At 35.5% G+C, this 22,239-nt stretch overlaps 2 protein-coding genes across 5 annotated transcripts in view; one reads left to right on the plus strand and one right to left on the minus strand.

Moving 5' to 3' along the window:
• LOC107048619 (histidine decarboxylase) overlaps nt 1-1,606 on the plus strand; it is an 18,321-nt gene extending 16,715 nt beyond the window's left edge. For both annotated transcript variants that reach the window (XM_015271867.1, XM_015271866.1), the window contains 3 exons: nt 607-683; nt 757-892; nt 1,106-1,606. In XM_015271867.1, the coding sequence (XP_015127353.1) occupies nt 607-683; nt 757-892; nt 1,106-1,380 (488 nt within the window). In that variant the 3' untranslated portion in view covers nt 1,381-1,606. The remainder of the gene's footprint in view (nt 1-606; nt 684-756; nt 893-1,105) is intronic.
• Nucleotides 1,607-9,037: 7,431 nt separating this feature from the next.
• LOC107048620 (protein quiver) lies at nt 9,038-17,389 on the minus strand. Of its 3 annotated transcripts, XM_015271868.2 has the most exons (7): nt 17,290-17,389; nt 16,494-16,785; nt 13,993-14,166; nt 11,379-11,426; nt 10,349-10,495; nt 9,523-9,747; nt 9,038-9,453 (listed from the first exon to the last, which is right to left on the minus strand). In XM_015271868.2, exons 3-7 carry the CDS (start codon nt 14,015-14,017, stop codon nt 9,332-9,334), a joined length of 567 nt encoding a protein of 188 aa, XP_015127354.1. In that variant the 5' UTR covers nt 14,018-14,166; nt 16,494-16,785; nt 17,290-17,389; the 3' UTR covers nt 9,038-9,331. The 3 variants fall into 3 exon arrangements, with proteins under 3 accessions (XP_015127354.1, XP_015127355.1, XP_028982644.1); XM_015271869.2 differs by lacking the exon at nt 11,379-11,426; XM_029126811.1 differs by having other exon boundaries at nt 9,430-9,747.
• Nucleotides 17,390-22,239: the final 4,850 nt, after the last annotated feature.

The following is a 22,239-nucleotide window of genomic DNA, read 5'->3' on the forward strand; positions in this document are numbered from 1 at the left end:
CGTTTTCAGTGAATTTCTATAGGAATATAAGAGAATAAATCTGAAACGTTCAGTAAATTTTCGGGTCTGTCACCGAAAAAATACGAAAAAGTCACGTAATTTTTCTGGAAGTTGTAAAATCTAACAGAAACTTCAAGACTTATTATGCCTCAGAACATGAAAATTCCTGGATGTTTAAGAATTTTTACGAAAAGTTCCGGAAAAATTACGGAACGTGTTGTTAAAATCTCCCCCTCACGGTGACTCATGGCTAGCCGTGAGGCGTCGGACGGATGAGTAATTTTTACGGAACAGATCGTAGAATTTACGTGACGATTGACACTTTTTATTGAATTTTACTTCGGTCCCAGATTACGTTTCGAAACGTAATTTTTACGTCTTTTTTCTGGTAATTTTTATTGAATATTTCTCTCCGTGTATGTCATTTTCGTTCTAGAAAAACAAATAAAAAATGTATAAATATTATGATGATACAGTCGATTTTCATGAAATAGTGCTCAGCTCTAATTGAATTACTATTCATACATGAGAATGCCATGAAAAACCAAGTGTAAGCTCTCATCATCAATAATCAAGAGAAAATGTTTGAAAATGCTTATTTTTTAGCAATGAGGCGACGAATCAGAGGCATCTTAATGTCTGGCAAGCAATTCTCATTGGATTCCCGAATGGATCTAGTCCAAGTAAGAACAGAACAAAATACAAACAAAGCAAATCAGAAACAAAGATCAGAATTTTGAAGATTTAGTTTTTCAGGGATTTGCGTCATGTGGACGTCACTACACGGAGCCCCCAAAGAATTCAAAGAATTCCCCCCTCATGGAAGATGAAGATGCCAACGGCAAGACCGAATCGACACTCAGCATCGATAAGTCCAGTATTACAATAGACGGTGAGGTTCAAGAGTAATGACCATGTAACTTCAATCTTTCCAGACGCAATTATTTTCTCTACTCCCTAGTTAATTTGCTAAACAATTTCCTTTCGTCTGCGAAGATTGATAGATTAGAAAATTCGCTAGTGAAAGATTTTGTAGCTCTATCAGTAGCTTCAGTGTGAAAAAACCGAGGAAATTGTGAAAAACAAAGAAATTCGAAAAATTCAGGCTCTTACGATAATTCATCATCGAGATCAAGCTCGGAGTACTCAGTTGATGATAGCCCATTAGTCGATAACAGGAGGACTCTGGTGCAAGGAGTGAATGAAACTGTCGGTAATGATGAGTTTAACCTGGATAAGGGATTACCAAGGAGTGAAACGATCGGTGGATTTAGCAATTTAACACCAACAATCATCACGAATCTCTCTCACTCTGATAATGAGATTCGTAAAGTGAATGGAAATGTCTGTGACAAGTGTGGACATATCAAGGAGCAGTAGAAAACCCTCGGAACGAAAACCAAAGCCAAAGACAGAACAAGAAGAAAAATTAGATTTAGAACGAATTAAAATTAAAGAATAAAGATAAGTTGGTGAAGAAAAATGTCTCTTGAAAAATGATGAATTGATTCAACTGTTGTCGGAGGATGAATAAAAAATTCCCTGAATAATTTGAAATTATGTTTTTAATGTTCAGGCAATCAATAAAAAGTACAAATATCCATTATCTGTTTATCATTTTCCATTTTAATTATAAATCATTCAATTTTCCAAATTCCCTCTTTTGTTCAATAGTACCCCTCAGTCGATACTGATGCGAGGAGTGAATAGAACTGTCAGTAATGATAATTTTATTCTGAATAAAGAATGACCAAGGAGTGAAACAATTGCTGAATTTAACAATTTAATACCAACAATTATCAAGAATCTCTTTCACTCTGATAATGAGATTTGTAAAGTTAATGGAAATGTCTGTGAACGAAAACCAAAGCCAAGGCGAAAACCAAAAACGACAGTAAAAGAATAAAAATTTGATTGAGAACGAATTAAAACTAAAGAATAAAGAGAATAAAGAGAATAAAGAGAAAAATGTCTCTTGAAAAATGATGAATTGATTCAACCGTTCTCGGAGGATGAATAAAAATTCCCTGAATAATTTGAAATTATGTTTTTAATGTTCAGGCAATCAATAAAAAGTACAAATGTTCATTATTTGTTTATCATTTTCCATTTTCATTACAAATCATTCAATTTTCCAAATTCGGAACGAAAACCAAAGCCAAAGCGAAAACCAACAACAACAATACAAAAACAAAAATTAGATTTACAACGATTTAAAGCAAAAAAAATAAAGTTGAGTCCGTGAAAAATGATAAATTGATTCAACTGTTGTCGGAGGATGAATAAAACATTCAAAAATAACTTGAAATTATGTCTTTAATGTTCAGGCGATCAATGAAAAGTACAAATATCAGTTTGAGACTTAAACTTTAATGCTATCGATGATATGGCATGATTTCTACAATTCATTTTCCATCTCCATCTCAACTCACTCAATTTTCCTCCCAACTCAGTCGTCCTCTCCTTACCCTAATGATATCTCCAAATGTCTTTCAACAAATCGCGCACTATGAGCACATTTTTACGTACAACTATGATATTTCCTGGTTCCGCGATTACAATATTTTACAGTTCCCCCCATTCGTATGTAACAATCTCATCCCAAATTAACTAATTACCCATTATAAATAATCTTTAACATTCATAACAACGTCATATATCATTCTTCGTTAATTATGAGTTAATATCAATCGTAATTGAACATCAACCTGTGATAATAGTTGATGATGATGAAATTGCTGCTGGAAATTATCATACATTGAGTCGGCGTTCTAAAACTCTCATTTTAGTATCGATGATAACAATTCAAATTTTTACAATTAAAAATTTATTCTCACGAGCATTGTTCGCAATTTTTCTACGCGGCATCTCTAGAGCAAGATGATCGTATAAATCAAGCCGTGCGTGTCGACTTGACTCCCCCCTCCCCAATACATGACTGGAACGAGATATATTTTGAATTACATTTATCCTTTTCCCTGGGGACAACTAGTCCCACAATTTTAAGAACAATTTCCACTCAATTTTTTTTTCATCAATTTACAATCAGTGTTTGGCGAAAATAATATTATTAATATTATTCTCTTCATCACCTTTTCGACCAATAGAATTGCGGTATTCGACGTTCCGTGCACCAATCAGAAGAGAATTATATCGGAAATTAATTCATTCAACTGATAATTTTTCATAATTCCACTGGTAATTTTTCATGTTGATATATATACGAATAATAAAAGATTTTAAGGTCGAGTGAGCCCTCGTGGGAACTGACAGATGGATTTTGTCTCACAGCGCAATTCTCTTGGTCGAAATTCGAATGGAAAAACTCGTGCTCCACACTCGTGATTTTTTTACCTGAAAAACTCGACTCCTTCGTTTGTTTGCAACGAATCCATCGGAAAAAATACCTCATAATTTTGATGCTCTCGGGGTATTACATGCGATTAATAATTTCCCGTCGTTAAGCAGAATAACAAAGAATTGTCAATTGTACCACGATGACACCGAATACCGCAATTCTATTCATCGAAATGGTGACGTGGGAAATGATCCGCCGAATACCCCTCGAGCTTCGAAATTAATCGGAGTATTTCCCTCAAACTTTCCTGCGTCAAGTTTCGCTGGAAAAATTCCTCGCGCAAGCGTTCGGGATTTTTTTAATCTGCGAAACTTGACATATACACTGAAAAAAATTTCAATGGCAATTTTAACAAGAGAATTGTCAAAGAAATTATATTTACAGTAACAATAAACTTTGTCGATTAAACTAGGATTCAGCGTTCGATTTACTATTCAAATAGTGTCATCAACATTAGGGGGCAATTTTCACTTTGATGTAATAATTGAATCTACAATGTTTATTGTTATTCTCTTGTAGTTAAAAGTACCATTGGAATTTCTCTCAGTGTAAATCTTCTTTTCCCTCAGAATCGTAATTTTAGGCCACAGGTTTCCATGGTTTCCATTGTCGAAAAGCTAATTTTTCAATGAAAACAATTGAAATAGAGTTTTTCAAAGGAAAAAGAAATTTTAGTCTGATTATATTCGTTTGTGTGCAATGAATTTTGAAGCTCTTGGGGTATTACCACCGATAATTTCCCATTGGCAATCAAAATAACAAAAAATTGTTGATTATACCACGATGACATCGAATACCGCAATTCTATTTATGTCACTTAGGCGAGCGAAGCGAGTTTAGAATCGCGGTTTTCAGGGCCAATGATATAGAATATTGTATGTCACACGGCGATAAAAGTATTATCCGACGAATGTGACGTTATAATCCTCGCCTTCTACTCGAATTATAATCCCATGAGTGATAATGACATAATATACTATTATCGAAATGGTGATGGGGAAAATAATCCGCCGAATACCCCTTAAGCTTCAAAAAGAATCGGAGTATCTCCCTCAAAGTTCCCTGCATACAAACGAATGCGTCAAGGTTCGCAGGAAAAATCCCTCGCGCAAACACTAGAAAATTTTTTAATCTGCGAAACTTGACATATTCGTTGGTATTGGGGAATTATAAAAGAACATTTGGAGTAAATTTCCCCGGATCGATGCGCAGAGTAATATTATCCGGCTACTGCAACAACGACACTCATCGCTTTTTACAAAATAATCACAGCATAAACGGTGGAGGGGGAGATGTGCTGCGTCCAACGTCTCGACACTCAATGTGGGTGCAACATAGATCATATAATGATATACATTGAGAGATTCAAAGGTAAAAAACATGTCATTGGTTTACATAATGCGGAATTCATAATTGTCTCGCTTTCACATAATCGTCAATCAATCTCATTAATATATAGATGTATTAAATATGTATAATGTTTAATATAAAAAGCGCTCTTGCTCGGCTGCCAACACCCAAGGAGATGTCTCACGACAATAGAATTTTTTTTTCAGTTTTCTTTCTGTACCTCACATGGCACGTGGAATTCGACTGCGAGGCCAGGTGACCAACGAAATGAAAAAATCACAATGGTCATGTTTTTTTTCAAAACTACCGGTGGAAAGTTGAAAAAAATACTGGACACTTTGAATGGATAAAATATTTCCACGCGAATACAATTGTTGAGACTAAGGCACTTACGTCACGCGTGGTGTTTCCAGATATCTAGTATTTGAATCCTCTGATGGCATTACACACTCTAAAACTTTGTACAATTGTGTTCATTATTGCCTCAATTTAAAAATCAACGGGGTACCCAGGCGAAACTTGAAAGTCTTCGGTTGAAGAAAATGGACATCAAGCGACTCTTGGTAAATTATGGAATACATAAAATTTACAATCAGTGTAAAAATCATTTGTTCGGAATCGTAACCAATCTATTCATATTCAGCGTTTTACCACAAATCAATTTCATGCGTAAAAAATTAGTTTTCTGAAATGTTAAACAATTTCAATTATTTGTTTGCAGATAACGAATGTTTAAAAAAATGATAATTCTGTGCAAAATGTAATTTGACTGATGCTGAATAGTCATGATCTTTTTTCAAATTTTTCTCACCCAATTTGATTGACAAATTTGATGATTGAAAATGGGGAAATTGATATCGTTAAACATTTTTTTTCAGTCATCGTCGATAACTGACATCCGGACATGGTCTAAAAATACAAAAAATATTCGGACTCATGAGCCCAAAATTAGTTATTCTCACAACGCAACGCTTCCAAAAATTCGCAATCAAAAACACGACAAACGACGTTTTCCCTTAACATAGCGGGCAAAATGGGTTGGGTCAACAAATTTTCTCACTTGTTTAGGTACCCCATGACATATCAAGAGTCGTTCGATGGTTATTTTCACCAACCGAAGACTTTCAAGTTTCAGCTTGGTCCCCCTTTGAACGAAATATTTGTAACCGAAATAGCGAAAGTGAAAAGGAATGTTGATTTATAAAAAAAAACACATGAAAGAACAATGGAAAATTGGCAAATGGCCTCACAGACGCGCGTGCGAAAATGAACAAATGACGCGACATGAGCCGCATGGCTTGCCAAAAGAACCTCGGCGGGTCTGTTATTTTCCCGGGGTGCACGAAGTTTGTTTGGCAAAAGGCTCTTTACAAAAAAAGCCTTTCTGTGAGGATATGCGCGTTCAACTCGAGCCCTCCAACATCGTCAAGTTGAATCCTTCGTTATTTCACCATTCGTATCTTCAATAGTTGAGTCATTGGAGGTCACGAGGTGAAGGCCCACAGTGCATTCTCTTCGTTTTTTTTCTTAAATTATGTTTCATCAGGGTGGAAGGTGGGTTTTTCAGCTACTCGTTCTGAATATACACGAGCTCATCAGAATTGAATGGACTTACCACTCAAAACCAATCAGAAAATTCTAGAATAATTTTTTTGAAACTTATTTTCGTTATTTTCTCTTCATTTTCGAGCACAAAAAGTTCTTCTGAAATTGTTAAAATTAAATTGAGAAAAAAAAACAATAAAACTACATTTATTTCATTTGTTATTAAAATATAAAAAAACGATTACTCGCTGATATAAATGGATATTACGTCACTTCAACTTGAATTCAAAGATAAAATATTCGTTATTATACAAAAAAAAAAATGTTGTCACGTGAATTTAGAACGAGCAGCCTAAGATTGGAAGAATCATAAACCGAAATAAAACCAATAATAAAAAATAAAGTATCATGCATCCGTGCAGTGCCGGTGCTGTGAGACCTGAACTCAGAACAATTCCATTAATCTCCGAATTCATTAACTCCTGATTAACTTCACTATCAGGAAGCAGCAACAACTCGTATACGTTCGAAATTCAGCCTCATTGGGTGTATAATAGAACATGCAAATTCCATAGAAGAGTTAAGGTAAAATGAGCAGTTTTTCATCCTCGATAGCTTGAAATCGCTGCAGAGAAATTCAATTTTTTTTCCATTTTTGTTCAATTTTTTAAACTTCAAAATAAGGCTGAATTCATCCAAATGGCACCATTTGGTTAAGAATATTGATGAATCATAGAACTCATTTTACCTCGCCTCCCCCAAGTCGAAAGAATCGTCCAGCGATTGAAACGAAATAACAAATGATATGTCGAAAGAACTTTAACACCTAAATCGATAAGCATGGACTAGAACATAAGCGTGAATGAGCGATAGAGGTAATGAATTCAAAATAACATAAATAGGAATCAATAACAAGTACCAACAGAGACAATAACATTTAAAACGAGAGAGTTTGGGGTGCAGCGGACACCGACCCTTCCCATTCATCGATTGAGCTAGACTTCAGGCTCATTAAAGAGGAAAAACATCATTTTCATTGACAGGAAAGTCATTAACACGAGAAAAAAATCGAGAGTCCATTCCGCCCCGTCCTCTCCCAACCAAAAATATCAGAATATATCCCTCGGATATTGAAACACCTTCATTCATAACTTTCTACCTAATGAATTGTCTATCTACTCATCAGAATGTAGAGAATATTCAACTAGAATCATCGCACTGAATATTAAAAATCGTCTAAAATTTGTTTCATAGAAACTAAATAATCATTTCAACGTTAGAGGATAAATCAGCTAATTCGAAGGACACGAGCTTCCAGTTGACTATTCTCAGATAAATAAAAACGAATTGGTGGGCATGCCGCTAAAACACGCCGTGATTGATGCCCCCTAAAACATCTAATTAACATTGAATAGTTCCCCATTGAGGGGGAATTACAGTACTCAATGGACACACTGGAAAATATCAAGGATTGGGAGTTAAACAGGTGGATGATCTAACATCACGAGACAGCCAGTGGATTCTAACTACAACTCTTGTGTCTTTCATCGCTATCGCGGATTAATAAATTCAATTTAATTTTCTTAATTATCGGTAATTATTAGTGAACGATGCTGGTTGGTAACCCGGAATGCGCGGCTCAGTGCCACATACATAAGTAATTATTGTTCTTTCAATTATTTGAATGTTAAAGGTAAAAAAATTACTTCTTTCGGGCCTCGTATGCCTCTGATCTCATCAAGATAATTGAAAAAGCGATCAATGATGAGGAATTAATCTCTTAGAGTTGGTCACAATCGTCACTTTTAGATGAAATAATTTTTAGTATTTTTTTCTCAAACTGGAGAAAAATTTGGAGAAAAGTTGGAGAAAAATTACCGAGCAAGTCAGGTAATCGTGGAGCGGAATTCATTTCTACAGTGATAGAAAGAATTTGTTGTTTTTAAATGATGAATTTGATTGAGGGTTGGGGTCGATTCGGCCTCGACAAAATTATTCTTTTATTGATAATTCTTGAATTATATTTCGAGAGGATTAAAATTAAAATTAACAAAACATTAAGAGTTAACAAATGAACATTTGGGAAGCCGTGTTTGACTGGACTTTCATCTTTCCATTGGAGCATTCATTAACCATTGCAAAATATTTATTTAATCAGATTCAACTCTAGTGGTTATTAATAATTAATGAACCTCGTTGACAATAAATGCGAGAGAAAAGTAAATTTTTTTCTGCTAACTTGAGAAAATTTACTAAACGTGAGGGTAATTTGTACTGAAGCGGTAAAATGTACCATTCATCCTGTCAAAAACCATCGCATGAATATGAATGATTCCTCAATATTGCGTAATCAGTCACATACGTGGAGGAATTTTTCTGACGGAGAATTACATTTTTCACTGTTAGAAAATTACTTTTGAAATTTGAAGTGAAAAAGCTTGAAATTTTTAACAATGACAAAGTTACTTGAAATTCCTGCATATTTCTTCATTGATGAATCAGTGAATTTCTTTAATATTCAAGTAATTTTAGATTTCCAGGTCCATACGGCACTGAAAAATGTCGAAAATTGGGAAAATTCAGGCAGCAACTTTTCTGAATTCTCAATATATTTACAATTGAATCACATCTAATGTTTAATTTTCGCAATGAGTTTGAAAATTCAAGCTTTTATTGAAATATCAATGATCACTTAACGCGAAAAAGTCAATTCTCTTCAATTTTTAAAATGAATGAGAAATTTTATGAACATTTTCATTTGAAATTAAATTCAAACTTACGATATTGAGAATTCAGATGACGCTGTGGCTGAAATTTCAATAAATTTCTAACAGAGTACGGTAAAATTTCACTTTCGTCCATTCCCCGTCCACGTCCTTCACATCGAAGCCAGAAGAAAATCCCCTACCGTTTGGGAAATTTTACTGAACAGGGAACAGTAATTTTTGCATCCATAGATGTTTTTTTACCGAATAGTAATATATCCCCTACAAAAGGTATTTTTTGCTAAACCACAATTTCGCTCCACGATTACCTTTCACATAGTAATCTTTGCCACAATTTTCCAGTACTTTTTATTCAACTTCTCTCTCCGTTTAGGTTTTCGAATTCTGAGGTTTTTGAGAATCGAAGGAATGATGCGACTGTTTTTGCTACGAGTTGTGACCAACATCGAGGCCTCCTACAATCTATCGGGATCTCTACGGGAAAATAAAAATGTACAAACGATCAAGTGTGGTTGACAAACGGTGATAATCACAGTGACCTACTAAGCAAGCCTGGACTCGTCAGGATTGAATTGATAATGAGGAGTGTTGATAGGATTAATAGAAGTGTGGTATTGGAACACGTGGATGGGGAAACCCGATTGCACATATCTTCCTCACAGAAGCACATGTGACCAGTGCCGGTACTTTCCATCATGCACACGTGATCCACCATAAATAAGTTTATTTGCAGTTGGGATGTGCACGTTCTTCGGACGCTCTCGTAAGCTAGAAAATGGTAATTTATTTTTTTATTGCATTGTTGGAAATAGCGCTGTCCCAAAAATACACGCACGAAAAAATTTAATACAAAAACCTATCGAATTCGTTAGAAAATTCTATTGAATTTCTATTAAACTTTCTATTAGTTTTTGGCTGATTCTATTGACATGTTCAACAGAGAAAAAATTCAATAGAAAAAGTTAACAGAATTCGATTTTTCTATATAACTTATTCTTTTCGTATATTTTCTATAGAATTTGCTCGACTCAAATTCTCTGTTTTTTCATTCTGTTTTTCTTTTTTTCTCATCAAGAAAATCAAACGAAAAAACTTAGAAAATTTTAGCCGAGAAAATTCTATAGACAATATCTCAATAGAATAAGATATATAGAAAAATTGAATTCTATTGACTTTTTCTACTGAATATTTTCTATTAAACATTTCAATAGAATCGGCCATAAACTAATAGAACAATTCAATAGAAATTCAATAGAATTTTATAACGAATTCGATAGGTCTTTCTATTACATTTTTTCGTCCGTGTAAACAAAAGGGGTTTCCCTTCGCTTTTCGTCGGGAAAAGTGAAGGGCCAAAAATTAAACTCACGTGATCTCTGATTCCTGACCATTTTGACACAGCACCCATTGCAGGTCATCAGAGGGGGTTGATCCCTGGGTAATGCCGTGTAATTGAAGGGATCTTTACACCTCAGATCAGTCCATGAGTCGCACTCGTAGCAGTAGACAGATCTCGCTGTGGTCCAAATTCAAGAGAACTCATCAATGAATCCAACTCAATTTGACGCACACGGAGAAAAATGTACAATGAAAATTATCCCGGAGATGGGTGAAAATTACCGACCAAAATGAAATCGAGATGTAAGAGAATTCCTCCGCATATTTGAATTTTCAGTGAAAAAATTCGTATTCAGTGTCAAATTATACCGAATTTTCAATGAATTGAAACTATAAAAAAATATTCACCAGAATTTTACTCATTAATTGTTCTATTTCACAGTTCTCATTAATTTTTCCATGAAAATGTGAATTTTCAATTACAAAATTCTTTGAAATTTCAGTGGAGCTAAAATATGATAAAAATTTCCAAAAGTGCAGCAGTAGAGTTGTTATTACCCTTTTTAAGTAATATATTTGTTTTCCGGTAGACTCGATGTTCAATAGAGCTGTTATTGTACCTAAATTATTTATTCGATTCAATAAAAAATTATCACCTGTTGATAAATTCGTTCTCTTTACGTCTAAACAATGCTTTCACTTCTCACTAATAATGTCTTTATTTGGATCAAGGAATTCCTTTAGATTTAACAAATTATACAATTACACAGTTGATGTGAATGAAAACGCAAATAAATAAGAGTTTAAATGTAAATAAAAGCTTCACTACAAGCTGTTTAACAAATAAAGTTTAGTCAATTCAAAGGAGCCATTTCTCTGACTGAATTTTTATCCTACACTCTCTACTTTCCCCCATCTGAAAAACTGTAGGGTAGATCTTGGAACATTTTTCTCTCCGTGCATCGTCAATCTAACTACATCCAAAACAACGAGAACGTAATTAAGAATAGATTCTCACGGAATTAAACTCGTAACACAGATATTCATCAGTAATAACTCACTTTGACATTCGGCATGACAGACGTTGGCAACCGCTAGTAAAATTGCCACTGAAAGAAAATGTGATTTTCGCTTCAGATGAGTTCAGTCAATGATTTTACATCATTATGCACTGTCAATTGGAACAGATACTCATGAACTTTTTATCTACTTTCTAGATTTCTAATTCAACTACAGAAGTTTGCAGGATGGTATGATTTTATTTCTTTACAAAACGAATGTCATCATTTTTATTTCTCTAACGACTCACCATTCGGTGGGAACACGCCCCCTTGAGAGCTCGCCCTTTTCTCGAAATTATTATTAACAGGTGCAAACAATATTTTTCTACCCACTACGTTCTTCCATTGACGAATATAAAATTCTAAATATTTTTTCAGTAACTACGATTTTTTACGTTTTTCGAATGCGGCAGTCATTCAAGTTGAATAATAAGCTCTTGTGTCATGAACGAAACAAAAATTCCCAGTGGAGAATAAATATTTTTGATCAGGAATATCATACGAACGATTCAATAGAGTTTGCTGGGAGACGTATGGAGGAATTCAATAGTGAATTCCCACGCAGCCGCTAAGGAATCTATTGGTGGTTTCATTATTCTTTTGTCGATTTAACAATAGAAATTTCTTGTCAGACATTTTTCATTTTCGACAAGAAATTATTGCCTCTATTTTTCTCCGCCTCTCATGAAAATAAACAATTTCTGCTTTCCTTCAAAGTTCTATCGAATTCAATTGATAATGGTATTTGTTTTTTGCGCCAAATTCTAGTGAAAATTACGCTTTTTTGCCAGTGTTTTGCAAGAGAAAAAGATGACAAACGGTCAACGGATGCTGATTCTTACATTTAATTTATTTCGATGGGATTTTTTCTATAATAATTTTAGGTATAAATTTTCTCAGGCGTCTTACTTGGATTTTGTAATGAGAAAAAGAGAGAAGAAAATGCAACGTAGAAGAACTTGGAGAATTTACGCCCACTAATTTCTCTCTGATTTCATTCATTTCTATAGAGAAAATAGTCTCTTGAAATTTTGTCTATAGAAATAAGTGGGTGTAAAGACAGGTAATGATAAATGAATAAATGGATAAATGAATAAATAAATAAATAAATAAATAAATGGATAAATGAAAATTTCATGAGAATAATTGACGGAGAAGAATCAAAATCGATTAATTTTTCACTCAATTATCTATCAAAAAACCGCAAAATAAATTCAAATAATCCAGTTTTCGTGATTTCAGTTTTTCAGGGGAAGAGATAGATACCTGTACCGCCCAGCAGGTGACACCGCTCATCCAATTATCTCCACAACCACAAACATTTTTCACAATTTTTTTTCAATATTGAGAATCTAGTGTCAGAAAGTATTTACCACAAAAACTTTGACACTTTTGACAATTTTAAGTTGAAAAAATCATCCGTCGACTTTTTTATGTCCTTGCAATGTAAAATTCTGCGACCAATATGTAAGATTTTTTGCTATGGAGAGAGATTTCATGTTTTCTGAGCAAAAGTTCGATATTATTTATTAAATCCAGTTATTTTCTACCGAAGAATTTTTCTGTGGCAATTACTGAAAGCAAGTCAACTATACACAGTGTTGACACCGGCAGTGGTAATACCAATCACTCGGCATCCGTCTCAGCTTTCCGACAATTTTGTGAATTCTAAGAGTAATTAAACATTTATAATTGGAGAAAATTAAGAAGAATAGTAGAACAAGATTTGAGAATAGTCTGGTCTTTCAGAGTTACAGTTTTGGATGCGAAAAACATAATTATTTCTTAGTTGAGCGGTCCATGCTGTGCCTACTCTACCCCGAGTGCATCAAAATTATCGGGTATTCCTCAATAACTTCGTTGTAAACAAACGAGAGTGTCAAGTTTCGCAGGTTGATAAATTAAATTTTTCAGTAAAACCAGACACGATCGTTAATTCACAGGAAAGGTTAAGGGAAGCAATATCCGATCGAAAACTCCTTCCAGCATATCACGTGACGCTAAATACTGCATTCTGATGGGCCGCGATCGGTTCTCGGCAAATAATCTATACAAATCGGCACAAAAAGTCGATTTTTCAAAAGAATTTTAATAGAATTCTAATCCTTTTTAAAGATTGAAAAGATTTATGAAATTTTCATTTCATATGAAGCGAAAAAAATTGAACTGCTCGGGATTTGACGCGGGAAGTTGCAGTCGTTCGTCCTCTCGTTTCCTTAAATTGAGTTCTCTCGTTCGTCATCTCGTTTCCTTAGATTGATAAAACCTAATTTGAATAGAAACCTAATAGAATTCTCTTAGAATTGCCAAAGGAATCGAAGAGAATTCTTTAGAGAAAGCGAAAGCGAAGAATTTCATTCTTATAATTAATTTTCCCATACGTAGAACTTTATTATTCCACAGAAAAATTTCCGAGTCACCGATTTTTTCTTCTTGAATCCACAATATTGATTCTTAGATCAATAATATTTCCTTCTCAATTCGAGAATTTTTTTCCCGTTCAATACATCCTTTAAAAACCTCCTTATTCCCGTACTATCACCAATTATCATCACAACAAAATAATGATTATTCAAAAATCAAACGTAATAAATCACAAACGACAGGAACTCACCTGTTATCATGTAGTCCGCTCCCATGATGGACTCCTCTACGGGTTGTCATCAAATGAATTAATCCGAGCGCTCACGCCTTCATTTTAACATGACCATTAGTCACTCGTTAGTTGATCTGCACTCCGTGTCACGTGGACTCGACCAGTTTCGAAATTCGATCGTCTCGATAAACCCTGCAACATTTTCGTCGTATCGAACCGCTTGAATACGTCATTGCATGACCCCGGAAAATAATATCACAAGGAAATAAGAGACAGATAACCCCCGAGGTATTAATTCACTGCCAGAACCCAAGTGGTATGTTCGAACACTTGTAGTTTTTCCCCAGGCTTCCGATTATCGGTGTCAATTAAACAGCGATTAGGTGCTTAACATTGTTACTATTGCTTCTAGATTGATTTATATTCCAAAATATGAATTAAATAATAATTCTTCAAAATAATAATTTGCTTATTCTTCATTTAATTTTAAATAAGTTGTATTAAATAAGACGAACGAACAAAGTAAAATACAAATTATTCTTTCCAGAGATTCACTCGATGGGAAATTTCCCTTGAAACTCATTATTATTATTATTATTATTATTATTATTATTATTATTATTTCAAATGGAATTATTTAAATGGAATTAAAAAATGTTTTGTGACGAAAAAATATTTTTTTAATTCTCTTTCTCTTGCATATGGAAACGGAAATGGCCTGCGTTCACTGTCACGTGGACTCGACCAAAGGAAAATGGGATCACCTCCACAAATTCTAAATCATTTCCTTCGCATTGAACCCCTCGAACTAATCGCGGCATGATCCCGAAAAATAACATCACGAAGAAATAAAAGAGAAACCCCCGAGGTATTAATTCACTGTCAGAACCCAAGTGTTATGTCCGAACACATGTACTTTCCCCCCAACTCTCAGACGTGGGCGTCTATTAGACAGCGATTCGGTGCTCAACATTTTTACTATTTCTCCGGGATCGATGTCTTAATACAAACGAAATAAAACCAAGAGTAATTAAAAATTATTATTGAACAGAACTTGAAAAAAAAGCACTACTAAACTTATTTCTGTTCATAGATTAAACTGATGGAAAAATTCACTGAAATTTCAAGGAAAATCCCTTGAAATATTCAGCAATAATTAATTAATTCAATTTACATGAGGTTGTACTATGTTTTGTCACAAAAAATTCAATTTTTTTTCTTTTGTACCAAAAGTTTTAACGTAACAAAAAAAACTTCACGGCATATGATAAATTGAATAATAACCTATAAATGAATAATAACAATATGGTACCCGGAGAATCAACGACATAAATTCGATAAGACAATCGTTCTAATTACGAATACAAAAAAATTAATAACTTTAGAAATCTAAGATACACTTCAAAATAGTATTTAAACGTTTTGTGAAGATAAATTGTCTTCCCAACTTGACTCAATGCTGATCCACTCATTTCATCATTGCAAACTAAAAATGAAACAGAATGAATAGAGCAATGGAAATCGCTAGCGCTCCCCGTCACGTGGACTCGGCCCGAGGAAAATTGGATCGTCTCGAGTCCTACCCGACTTCCGTCATAATAAAGCACTCGAGCACATCGTCGCATGATCCCAGAAAATAACATCACAGGGAAAACAAAAAGGACAAAACTCCGAGGCATTAAATCCCCGTCAGAACCCAAGTATTGTTCCCAAGCACTGCTGTCCCCAGCCCCCAGCCTTCTAGAAGCTATTTCCCTGAACTAGGTCGATGGTATAACGCCACTCACAGTTGTCAACGGGGCTTTTCAATGTAATGGATCATTCAGATGCCGGCATAATAGTTCTAATAAAGCCCACAGAAGTGTTTAGCACGATGACATAAACGACTAAAATTAGGAGAATGCTCGCAAATAGCCGCAATTCAATCGATCACTTCTAATAATTTTCCCACATTGTTAAAAATTTTTGTATGAATTCTCCGTGTCAAATTACGGAAATTCTTATTGTGTTCAAGCTTCACTGAAATTTCAGGAAATTTTGTCATTAAAAAATCAAATATTCCATTGATTTTCTGTTCAAATGATTTCGAAATCAATAAAATAGTCGATTTTTCAGTTCAATTATTCTAGGAAAATTCAGAAAAATCAGGAAAATTCAGGGAAAAATTGAAAATTCACAGCATTTTGTTCCTAAATATTCATGTCCCACTAAAAACTCATGAATTTCCGTGAATTCTACTTAAAACTTGAAATTTCATAGCCATTTTTTTCCTAAATTCGATTCAGTGTCACTCTCATGAGACTTACTACAACATCTTCCATGAAATGTCAAAAAATTTCTAACAGTGCAATACAATAACAAAAATACAACAATAAAGGCATTGCAAATGTCGTGAACAAAGCAATTGCATCTAAAAATCACGAATCGGAGAAATACGGCGTCAAGATCACCTGACCTACCCCAAGCTGCTTCCCCACCGCATTTGTCTGGCTTGGCCATTGCGAAACACTTTGAATTACCTTATTCCAACCAGATTACAACCGTCCGCATCCGTGGGAATAGCCGTCTCTCACTAGACTGCATAGAACACACCAGACTGATCACACGCTGCAGCAATTACCAGCGATAGCACATGTCCAAGGTCTTCCGGATTTTATTAAAATCCTCCCATCGGTGCGGACAGTCACGCCGACATGCTTCGACATGTCGCACACGTTGTCACGTACCTCTCCCTCATGTTTACTATGTTCTATTGTCTAGTTACGATTGAAGCCCTCAAGGTATTCAAATCCGTGGAGTCACTTGACACCTCTGGAATAATTCGATTAGAAAGGGATGATCATTTTTCGTAAAAAAAACATCTTCATGACCGTTTTTTCGACAATAATGAGTGTTTCATATTTTGAGCGCAATCGCGAGAAGGGAAGATTGAAAATGAAAATATTCTATCAATTCTTGAATTTTTTAAAAATCAACAACGAAAAATCAACTCGTGTGAATATCATCGATCCGTCACTCTGTGGTTCTGCATTGCTGATAAATTAATGGACTTTGAATAATTAATCTGGGTCAAGATGTAGTGGAAAACGTGAACTTTGGTTTTTAGCATCGAGACCGAGGGAATGGAATTAATAAATAATATGCGGAGGAAAATGGAAGGAAAATTATGCCAACGGGAGAGGTAATTCGTAAGCAGAGGTACAAGAGTGCCGGAGGAATGAAACATCAAATGTCAATCGATGTTCATTTGAATTCACGGGTTTAAACGTTTTTTTATTTAATGATTTCCGTATTTTCTTGGCTTTTGGCACCCACGTTAGACAATGAACGACAGCCGGCCGAGACTCAAGTTCACTCACTGCACTGTCTATGCGGATAAGTATGGTTCAACTCATGTGAACAGTTGCTACTGTGATCGTAGGCACCACGCGATTGCGCGCCGAGCAAATTTGGGATTTTGCGTTTGGCGAGTACCACCTGAGCAACCACTTGGCGGGATCAATAATGTTTCGCTGCATGCGGCGGTGGCGGGGGAGTCTTGCGCAGGCGTTGCTCCAACTGCCAGGGGGCTTTGGGCTCCGCAGGCGGGATGAGGGGGATTTCGTGTGGGTGAAGATGGGGGAGATGTCATTGCACCGGGGGGGGGAGATTAAACGAGTGGGGGGCAGGTGGGATGGGACAGTTATTTTGGGGACGATCGAGTCGGGGGAGCCCTTCGATAGGGCTATTTTTGTGTGGCGAGGGGGAATGCTGATGCTATCTATGAAAGTTTTGGGGCGACGCCGGGGCAGGACGGGGTCTGCTGGGCAGCGGGACGGGGAGGTGACTTTGTCAACGTGGTAATTGATTTTCGAGGGGATCGATGATAATCGGTCGATTAACGGGACAATTTTGGAATTATCCAGGGGGGTTTTTGAGGGGGGGTGTCGTCAATAATAAAAGGTGGATGGAGATTCATGTGTTAAGCCAAATGTAAGTTTGCTTGCTCCTCCTTCCCTCGGATGAAATAAATATTATTTTACTATATCAAATGTATTATTTTATTTCTACCAAATATGGAACATATATGCCAAGTGTAAGTTTATTTGTTTGTTTTTTTTCGCGCCAATTTCTATTGAAAATTATTCAACTTTGCTGTCGTTTGCTGTTGTTAATGTTTAATACGAAAAATTTATACATCTTGATTTTGCCATATAAGTTATTTTTGGCGGATTTTTTTCATAGAAATTTCTGAACGTAAATTTGTAAAGTCTTTTCTTTCTTTAAATTTACGGAGCCCTTCGATAGCCCTATTTTTGGGCGGAGAGGGGGAATGCTGAATGATGGTATCTTTTTGGGGAGGCGCCGGGGCAGGACGGGGAGTTGACTTTGTCAACGTGGTAATTGATTTTCGAGGGGATTGATGATAATCGGTCGATTAACGGGACAATTTTGGAATTATCCAGGGGGGTTTTTGAGGGGGGGTGTCGTCAATAATAAAAGGTAGATGGAGATTCATGTGTTAAGCCAAATGTAAGTTTGTTTGCCCCTCCCTCCCTCGGATGAAATAAATATTATTTTACTATATCAAATGTATTATTTTATTTCTACCAAATATGGAACATATATGCCAAGTGTAAGTTTATTTGTTTGTTTTTTTTCGCGCCAATTTCTATTGAAAATTATTCAACTTTGCTGTCGTTTGCTGTTGTTAATGTTTAATACGAAAAATGTATACATCTTGATTTTGCCATATAAGTTATTTTTGGCGGATTTTTTTCATAGAAATTTCTGAACGTAAATTTATAAAGTCTTTTCTTTCTTTAAATTTACGGAGCCCTTCGATAGCCCTATTTTTGGGCGGAGAGGGGGAATGCTGAATGATGGTATCTTTTTGGGGAGGCGCCGGGGCAGGACGGGGAGTTGACTTTGTCAACGTGGTAATTGATTTTCGAGGGGATCGATGATAATCGGTCGATTAACGGGACAATTTTGGAATTATCCAGGGGGGTTTTTGAGGGGGGGTGTCGTCAATAATAAAAGGTAGATGGAGATTCATGTGTTAAGCCAAATGTAAGTTTGTTTGCCCCTCCCTCCCTCGGATGAAATAAATATTATTTTACTATATCAAATGTATTATTTTATTTCTACCAAATATGGAACATATATGCCAAGTGTAAGTTTATTTGTTTGTTTTTTTTCGCGCCAATTTCTATTGAAAATTATTCAACTTTGCTGTCGTTTGCTGTTGTTAATGTTTAATACGAAAAATGTATACATCTTGATTTTGCCATATAAGTTATTTTTGGCGGATTTTTTTCATAGAAATTTCTGAACGTAAATTTATAAAGTCTTTTCTTTCTTTAAATTTACGGAGCCCTTCGATAGCCCTATTTTTGGGCGGAGAGGGGGAATGCTGAATGATGGTATCTTTTTGGGGAGGCGCCGGGGCAGGACGGGGAGTTGACTTTGTCAACGTGGTAATTGATTTTCGAGGGGATCGATGATAATCGGTCGATTAACGGGACAATTTTGGAATTATCCAGGGGGGTTTTTGAGGGGGGGTGTCGTCAATAATAAAAGGTAGATGGAGATTCATGTGTTAAGCCAAATGTAAGTTTGTTTGCCCCTCCCTCCCTCGGATGAAATAAATATTATTTTACTATATCAAATGTATTATTTTATTTCTACCAAATATGGAACATATATGCCAAGTGTAAGTTTATTTGTTTGTTTTTTTTCGCGCCAATTTCTATTGAAAATTATTCAACTTTGCTGTCGTTTGCTGTTGTTAATGTTTAATACGAAAAATTTATACATCTTGATTTTGCCATATAAGTTATTTTTGGCGGATTTTTTTCATAGAAATTTCTGAACGTAAATTTGTAAAGTCTTTTCTTTCTTTAAATTTACGGAGCCCTTCGATAGCCCTATTTTTGGGCGGAGAGGGGGAATGCTGAATGATGGTATCTTTTTGGGGAGGCGCCGGGGCAGGACGGGGAGTTGACTTTGTCAACGTGGTAATTGATTTTCGAGGGGATCGATGATAATCGGTCGATTAACGGGACAATTTTGGAATTATCCAGGGGGGTTTTTGAGGGGGGGTGTCGTCAATAATAAAAGGTGGATGGAGATTCATGTGTTAAGCCAAATGTAAGTTTGTTTACCCCTCTCTCCCACGGATGAAATAAATATTATTTTACTATATCAAATGTATTATTTTATTTCTACCAAATATGGAACATATATGCCAAGTGTAAGTTTATTTGTTTGTTTTTTTTCGCGCCAATTTCTATTGAAAATTATTCAACTTTGCTGTCGTTTGCTGTTGTTAATGTTTAATACGAAAAATTTATACATCTTGATTTTGCCATGTAAGTTATTTTTGGTATCTTTTTGGGGAGGCGCCGGGGCAGGACGGGGAGTTGACTTTGTCAACGTCGTAATTGATTTTCGAGGGGATCGATGATAATCGGCCGATAAACGGGACAATTTTGGAATTATTCAGGGGTTTTTTTTTGGGGGGGGGGGGGGGGTTGTGATCCCCTCCCTCCACCGGATGAAATGAATATTATTTTACTTTATCAAATATATTATTTTATTTATATCAAATATGGAAAATATATCCCAAATGTAGGTTTGTTTGGTTGTTTTTTCTCGCGCCAATTGCTATTGAAAATTATTCAACTTTGCCGTTGATTTTTCAATTAATATTTGATGCGAAAAATTTATAGATCTTGATGTTATAGAATTGATCCCACTATTGTTTTCGATCAATTCACGACTAAAACAATCACTTCTAAATTGATAAGTGGAACAATCACGATAGCTTGAAACAACTCCATTAATCGTTATTAACAACCTGTCGCGTGCCGAATGTGATTTAATGAGTGTGATAATTCCGAAGCGATTGGCCGTAGGATAACTAAATTCGGCTGATAAACACATCACGAAAAAATGATTTTATAACTTAGAACGAAACGGTTGTACCATTTTCGAAGGTATAAAGCGGTTCTTCCGAGTGATTGCAGGAGCTCACTCGGCGAAATCGCCTGGCAAAACAGCGGATATTCCTAGATTTTGATAATAAAAGAAAATACCGTGAACTATGACGCCAATGGGGTGCATACCGCACCGAGAGAAATGTTCAGCAAAGATTACGGAACTCATAATTCGCTCACCGATTACGGAATCGACTCAGAAAATTTAAGTGACGGTATTGTTTCACTTAAATTTTCAATTTTCACTTTCAATTTTTCACAGGAGATTCAAGTAAAAATTACGAAACGCTCTAGAAAAATTCCTTGACAGTTCCGTAAATTTCCTGCAAGCACATTGCACTCCAGAATTACGGAAAAGATACGTAATTTTTAGTGAATATTTCTCCCCGTGCAATCCTCCTGAAGCTGAAGGCAACGCTCCCATCTCCACCGCCACCCGGTGAGTTCTGAAATTCATTTGATATTGCACCACTGGGAAATATCAGCCAAGGTCACCATTCCATTCAAATCCTGCGGTGTAAAGCACAATGACTAAGTGATTTATAGAAATATCAAAACGTCATCCCAGCCGAGGTGACAATAGAATTTAATTTTCGGAGTTTAATTTGATTTTTCTAATTGAAAGTGTCAGTATGCTTTGTGATTGGGTCCTGCACACTCCTAGTGACTGCATTTCCATACAGATAATTAAATTGCATCCTATTTGGGGAGTTATCAATTTTTCTTCTACGCGAAAATAGAGATTGCAGATAAAAATATCAATGAATTTGAAGATTTAATCGCCGTCAGAGTAATTAAAGGAGTGAACTATGATGTTTTTACGACATTCATCCCTCGGGTGTCTGCTATTCTTGAATCTACTGGGAACTTATAACTCGCAGACCGAGCAAATCACATCGCCCGGACCCGATAATGGTGAGATTTTTTGTGAAAATTATTCGTGAGTGTATTTCACACTATCGATACCCATTAGTTTACGAGAGGAAATTAGTCAATATAATTTAGTGTATGAAATCATTCAGAATAATCGGGAAGTTTCTCCGAGAAAGTGGAGGTTGATTGTTTTAATAGAAATTCATGCTAGGGGATTTTGTTTTGCAAATGTTCAGTTCGACTTTCTCACCTTCGTTTTAGTCGATTTTATGGTTTTAATAAATTAATAAGGTTGTTTTTTCTAATAGATTCCTTGGGCAGGAATTTTCTAAATTGAAACACAGTAAAACCTAAATTACGCCGAAACAAAGCGTTTTTTACATCTCGCTAAACGTATTTAATGCTTAAGAAA

This window comes from Diachasma alloeum, unplaced genomic scaffold, assembly GCF_001412515.2.
Source record: "Diachasma alloeum isolate Michigan unplaced genomic scaffold, Dall2.0 Dall_scaffold_00195, whole genome shotgun sequence".
Classification (NCBI taxonomy): domain Eukaryota; kingdom Metazoa; phylum Arthropoda; class Insecta; order Hymenoptera; family Braconidae; genus Diachasma; species Diachasma alloeum.

What these genes read in the sequence shown, in the direction of transcription:
- LOC107048620 (XM_015271868.2), bottom strand. Translation starts at nt 14,017, where the DNA reads ATGGGAGCGGACTACATGATAACAG. An exon ending in CTGTCATGCCGAATGTCAAA is followed by an intron (nt 10,496 to 11,378) that starts GTGAGTTATTAC and finishes TTTGGACCACAG; the next exon opens with CGAGATCTGTCTACTGCTAC. An exon ending in GGTCAGGAATCAGAGATCAC is followed by an intron (nt 9,748 to 10,348) that starts GTGAGTTTAATT and finishes ACCATTTTCTAG; the next exon opens with CTTACGAGAGCGTCCGAAGA.